The sequence below is a fragment of the Aegilops tauschii genome, chromosome 2, assembly GCF_002575655.3.
Source record: "Aegilops tauschii subsp. strangulata cultivar AL8/78 chromosome 2, Aet v6.0, whole genome shotgun sequence".
Classification (NCBI taxonomy): Eukaryota; Viridiplantae; Streptophyta; class Magnoliopsida; order Poales; family Poaceae; genus Aegilops; species Aegilops tauschii.
The window spans coordinates 495,256,920-495,263,303 of NC_053036.3; the positions used below are offsets into that span (position 1 = coordinate 495,256,920).

The 6,384-nt window shown below is 48.9% G+C and overlaps 1 protein-coding gene across 3 annotated transcripts; it reads left to right on the forward strand.

Annotated features, from left to right (window-relative positions):
* Nucleotides 1-248: 248 nt before the first annotated feature.
* On the forward strand, nucleotides 249-5,961 carry LOC109786229 (probable metal-nicotianamine transporter YSL9). Of its 3 annotated transcripts, XM_073508906.1 has the most exons (9): nucleotides 294-462; nucleotides 557-858; nucleotides 1,126-1,561; nucleotides 1,654-1,826; nucleotides 3,917-4,014; nucleotides 4,102-4,236; nucleotides 4,340-4,529; nucleotides 4,616-4,730; nucleotides 4,811-5,961. In XM_073508906.1, exons 3-9 carry the CDS (start codon nucleotides 1,189-1,191, stop codon nucleotides 5,731-5,733), a joined length of 2,007 nt encoding a protein of 668 aa, XP_073365007.1. In that variant the 5' UTR covers nucleotides 294-462; nucleotides 557-858; nucleotides 1,126-1,188; the 3' UTR covers nucleotides 5,734-5,961. The 3 variants fall into 3 exon arrangements, with proteins under 3 accessions (XP_045089151.1, XP_073365008.1, XP_073365007.1); XM_045233216.2 differs by having other exon boundaries at nucleotides 249-858; XM_073508907.1 differs by having other exon boundaries at nucleotides 291-858; nucleotides 1,129-1,561.
* Nucleotides 5,962-6,384: the final 423 nt, after the last annotated feature.

Consider the following 6,384-nt stretch of genomic DNA (forward strand, 5'->3'; position numbering starts at 1 on the left):
ACCGTCTTCAATGCGGAGCAGCGCGCTCTACAACGGCAGAATGCGGGCAGCTGGCGCTGGGCGGGAGCACGGCGCGGGAGGGGAGGAGTTTTTTGGTGGGCCGGCGGTCAGAAGCGGGCTTGTGAGCGGTCCGGACTCCTACAAATCTTTTTTATATTTGTCTTTAGTTTGCGGGAGAAATCGTGTTTAGACTCCTCCATGAAGGTGGTGTTGGATGACTTTCGCGTTTCGGACGGTCCGGTTCGAACGGTTGCGGGAGGTTTACTGTCCGCCCTTGCTCCCTCCGTTCCGCTCCCCGCTTCATTTCTTCCTTTTCGAGTCGACGTGGGCTTGTGGCGTCCTACTCCGAGCGGTGCGTGCCGGGGAGCCGTCAGCCGTGGCGACCACACGCCGAAAGTTAAGTTAACCAGCTGATTTATGCGGGGTCACCGAAGCCGAGCCTTCTTTCAGCTACGCAATCGCGTCAGTTAATGATTTTTCAAGCAAACCGTAGATCGATCTCGCCCGGATCTTCGTTGACTCTGTTATTTTTAAATAAAAGTCTCTCCAATTTCAGCCCCTTGGTCTAGAGTTCTGATTGGACGGGGATCGTTCCCGAGCGTTGATCAGCAGATATTTTAGCGACGATGCGTGTCGATGAGGAACTCCCGTCAGTTTGCTTGTATGCATGTGCTACGCAGCTCTTGCACAGTTGTTTGCACACAAACACAAGCTCTGAGCCTCACGGGGAGCAGCCACCGATTGCTGCGGTGCGGAGCATACATTGGTGTGGTGTGTCCTCTTCCGTCGCCTTTCCATCATTTTTCTGACGGGGGCGCCGCTCCCAAGCTGTTCGGTCGAAGCTAGAGGGCCCGGCAGGTGAGATTTTTTTTTCATGCTCTCTGTATGTGCAATTCTCCATTCTAACTGAAGAATCAAGAATGTCCTCCTTGCTCCATGGATTCTGCCTTGGAATCTCACTCACAGCTCTCTCTCGAGCTCACTCGGAGCTAGTAGTAGTACGTGTGTAGAGCTCACTAATGATTAACGAACACCGTCCTCTGTCCGGCGGTCCGATGACTCCTCCGTCTCCCCCCGGACTCGAATCTGACGCTGCGATAATCTGCCCCCACTATGTCTATGCAGCAGGACAGGCGGAGGAAGCACCCGAGGCCGCCGCCGCCGCCGTCGCCGGGCGTCGAGCTCGCGATGGCGCCGCACTCGCGGGACAGCCGCAGAGTCCATTTCGAGGAGATCCGCGAGCTCGACGGCGACGACTCCGAGCTGGGGGCCGGGCACGCGCGCGGCCGCGTGCCGCCGTGGCGGGAGCAGCTGACGGCGCGCGGGATGGTGGCGAGCCTGGCCGTCGGCGCCATGTACAGCGTCATCGTGATGAAGCTCAACCTCACCACGGGCCTCGTCCCCACGCTCAACGTCTCCGCCGCGCTCATCGCCTTCGTCGTCCTCCGCGCCTGGACCAAGGCGCTGGCCCGCCTCGGCGTCGCCGCCCGCCCCTTCACGCGCCAGGAGAACACCGTCGTGCAGACCTGCGCCGTCGCCTGCTACAGCATCGCCGTCGGAGGTCAGGGCTGGCCACACATCACATCCGCCAATTTGGCAAGTGGAGACCTTGGATTGAGACGCGTCCTTGGATTTTTTCCCCCCTTCCCACAGGTGGGTTCGGGTCCTACCTGCTCGCGCTCGACAAGAACACCTACGAGATGGCCGGGGAGGAGACGGAGGGCAACGTGCCGGGGAGCTACAAGGAGCCCGGCATTGCGTGGATGACCGGCTTCCTCCTCGCCGTCAGCTTCGTGGGGATCATCGCGCTCGTCCCTCTCAGGAAGGTCAGTAATCAGTACGCTTGTGCTCCCCACAGTCTTGCTTGCACTATTACCTTCACAAGCTTAGTGATTCTGTCACACTTTACTCCTAGAACCGCACTTTACCTATCCTCCAAACTTGCTCCTCTACCAATGTTGCTTGCATACTGTCAAATTGGTCATCAACTCCTTGTCACCATTTGTATTGCTCTTGCTTCAACAACTGGAAAATGCTGGCTCCTCCTGCTGTCCTACGCGTCGGGCATAAGGTCTTTTTGTCTCTGTCTTGTTACCCTTGTTTGTTTATAAGGATATAAGACCAACTCACGGATTAGGCAAGCTGAACAAAGGACAAATCTACTTCGGTTTAGTTCGGTGATGATGTAGTTTGGCGTCAGTGCTACCATTTTCATGCCTTTTTCCCCTTCAAATTGAGGAGCTCCACGCTCCTGATTTCATTTCTATCATTTTCATGATATCCGATTGACCGGTGATTTGCCTCATTGTCCCTACTGAATGCGCCTTCTTTTTGGAGAAAAATAGCAGGAGGATTGCCTATTCACTATAATAAGAAAGAACTGTTACAAAATATAAAAGGGCTGGGCATGTTTTTGAATTTGACATGTTCCAACGGGATAGGCTACTAGGAGTCTAGGACCAATTGGATGTGCTGCACTGGAACTCTCCTCAGTACCCTAAGAAACCTTGGGGAACACCTTGTGGTACGTGAACCTCATTGACTCATTGTGCTCAAGATGTGTCGATTTTCTGCCCATACATTCCAGAGCATGTATATACAGCAGCCGTCTCTTCTCCTTGAGGACAATTGCCGCAACATTTCATTCTACCAGCCGTTGGTAGACAAAAAAGGGGAGGGTGGTGTGGAATGAAGCTCTCCCGACCAAAGGCACGCAAGGTCCCACACAACCTTCTGGATCCTGATTTTTAATTATATTTTTCCCGAAAAGGGGGCGTCATGCCTCCCGGCCTCTGCATCGGCGGAGCACACAACCATATCTTTAGTATTAAATAAGATGCAGGGCAACAAGGTCCAAACTTCTTACAAATAGAGTACAGAGGTACTCCCTCCATCCGCGCATAGTGTACTTCTAGCTTTTGTCCTAAGTCAAAGTTTAAATTTTTGACCAACTATATACAAAAGAATAGTAACATATATGACATCAAATTGATATATTATGAAAGTACAATTCAAAACAGACCCAGTGATACTAATTTAGTGCCATAAATGCTGCCACGTTTCCCTATAAAGTTGGTCGTTTTAAAACTTTGACTTAAGACAAAAGCTAGAAGTATACTTATTCGCGGACGGAGGGAGTATGGCTCAAGAGACCTATACGTGGACACAAAGGGGGCACCATCATTTTTTGGATAAATTGCAAAAGTTAGGACTTGAACTCAAGACCTTAGGCTCTGATACCATGTTAAGCTTCATGCACTAGCCAACACAATCAAAAGTCCGAACTGATGGAAAGAGGTAGGCAATCTACATATACACTTCAACAACCTCCATCGGCCATCAAAAGGGGAGAGGGCGATGCCATGAGAGACCATGATGATCCTTCGATCATGATGCACTCGCGGGCACACAGCGGCATCGGCAAAAAGCCTGCCACAAGATCGGTAAACAAAGACCACACGCCGGACAGAGAGTGAGCCATGGCTCCTACTACCTCCAATGGAGAAAAACCTCTCCGCCTTCGGCTGCAGCAAGTCGATTTGACCGTGCCCATGGGCCTCCATGACCGATTCACGATCTGACGGCGCCATAGTTGTGAGTCATGACGTGTGGTAATTATGGGAGGTGGCCAGCCCTATGGCATTGGTTATTATGTTTTAAAAAATTTGTTATTCTAATCTTCAGCTGCAATCCATTGAGAGCATAATTTTGAAAAAAAAAAGTACATAGAAGTTTTGAGTTGTCAGCTATGTGCTTTAGTCCTTGGTCATATTTGGGTAAACATATTTTTTCTTGTGAATCCTTCAAAATGAACTTGATTCCGCCTAGTCTTCTCTTGGGTTACAAGAACTTCTATAAGTTTGACATCACATGTACACAGATGATTAATTTTTCTGTTGAACTTTGTAAATTTCAGATTATGATTATTGACTACAAATTAACTTATCCAAGCGGGACTGCAACAGCTGTGCTTATAAATGGATTCCATACGCCCCATGGAGATGCTATGGCAAAGTATGTTGGTTATTTCACATAACACGGGACTTGCAGATTCAAACACCATTATCTTTTTTTAATCAGTCCTTTATTTCTTCATGTTAGGAAGCAAGTAAATGCATTCACAAAATACTTCGGAATCAGCTTCTTCTGGAGCTTCTTCCAGTGGTTTTACTCCGGTGGGGACAGTTGTGGGTTCTCGCAGTTTCCTACTTTTGGACTAACAGCTTGGAAACACACGTAACATTGTCCACTTTGCTCATTGTGATATTAAATATTTTCTTGACCAGTAACATTTTTACCTGATTCTGGTTTTTCTTCTTCTGATTTTTTGGGGTGTCAGATTCTTCTTTGATTTCAGCCTCACATATGTTGGGGCAGGGATGATTTGTTCCCACCTCGTTAATCTGTCTCTCCTTTTTGGCGCCATTCTCTCCTGGGGTGTCATGTGGCCTCTGATCAGTGATTTGGAAGGCGACTGGTATCCAGCAAATATACCAGAAAGCAGCATGAGCAGCCTGCAAGGCTACAAGGTTTGTTTATTTATTTATTTTTGGTTATTGTATACTGTGCACATGTCGACTATAATTCTTGTCGCTTACCTTGTCTCAATCTGCAGGCCTTCATATGCATAGCTCTCATCCTAGGAGATGGCCTGTACAATTTTGTCAAGATTATTGTATTCACTATTAAGAATCTGATTGAAAAATCAAATCTGAAGAACACAAAGAAAGGTAACCGTTCTGACAAATGCATGTACGTAGAGTCTTTGTGATATATGTGGATAATCTATTAGGGTTCATGCTATTTTCAGATGAAGACATTCCAGTGCTTGATGACCTTCATCGTAATGAAGTTTTTATGAAAGACAGTCTACCTTCCTGGCTAGCCTACTCTGGCTACGTTGCATTGTCAGTTGCTGCAGTAATTATCATCCCCATGATGTTCCGCGAGATGAAGTGGTACTATGTTATCATTGCATACCTACTGGCTCCTGCCCTAGGTTTCTGCAACGCCTATGGCGCTGGCCTTACTGATATCAACATGGCCTACAATTATGGGAAGGTTGCCCTCTTCATTCTTGCAGCCTGGGCTGGAAAGGACTCTGGTGTAGTTGCTGGCTTAGTAGGCTGCGGTCTGGTGAAGTCGCTGGTGTCAATATCTGCTGATCTGATGCATGATTTCAAGACTGGGCATCTCACACTAACATCTCCCAGATCAATGCTTATTGCTCAGGCTATTGGCACCGCCATGGGCTGTATCATCGGGCCACTAACATTCATGCTGTTCTACAAGGCATTTGACATAGGCAACCCAGAAGGGCCCTGGAAGGCACCGTATGCTCTGATCTACCGAAACATGGCAATTCTTGGTGTGGAGGGTTTCTCTGCTCTACCCCAGCATTGCTTGCAGCTGTGCTATGGGTTCTTTGGCTTTGCAGTGGTGGCCAACCTTATGAGGGACCTCTTATCGCCGAAGTATGGTAGGTGGGTTCCCCTACCGATGGCAATGGGGGTTCCTTTCCTTGTCGGCGCGAGCTTTGCCATCGACATGTGTGTGGGAAGCTTAGTAGTCTTTGTCTGGAACATGATGGACAGAAATAAGGCTGCACTGATGGTGCCGGCAGTTGCATCTGGTTTGATATGTGGAGACGGGCTTTGGATCTTCCCTTCGGCATTGCTTGCACTGGCCAAGATCAGTCCACCATTCTGCATGGCATTTAGGCCTACACACTAGGACAGTAACAGGCTAGGTCTATGTACAGTTAGGAAACATACATCCTGGCAAGAATGCAGTAAATAGGTTTTGCATAGCTGGGCGAGATTGTAGCATGCACATGCATTTTTTTCTTCTTCTATTGATATGTTGCTGTATAGTTTTGGCAACAAGTCACACAAGGTGTAATACTGTAACATGTGGGAATAATCTTTCGGGGGCAGCTGATCCAATTGTTCATTGCTAGTTTCCAGCTGTTGTCATTAAAAGTACGAAAAGTCTAACGCCCACACGTGTGGGCGTCTGGCAACTCGCCCACACGCATGGTTCCTCGTCCAACCAATTCTGCACGAATCTTGGCGCGTTCTAGCAGTTTTTGTGTGCCACGTAGGACTAAGCTGGTGTGTGGGCATTCATCCGGTCGGGTCGCCCACACGTCCTTTTTTCACCACATGGGGGGCTGGTGTGTGGGCGTTTAGCAATTCGTCCACACACTAGTTTCACGCACGCAGAGGGGGCTGGTGTGCGGGCGTTTATCACTTCGCCCACACGCCCGTCTCCTAGCCCACACCCAAAGCTGGCAGTTGCCATGTGTTTCTGCAGGTATATGGCAACTGCCCTAGCTTTGCTTGTAAGCAGATGGCAACTCTTTTTACCCGAGTTGCCATGTGT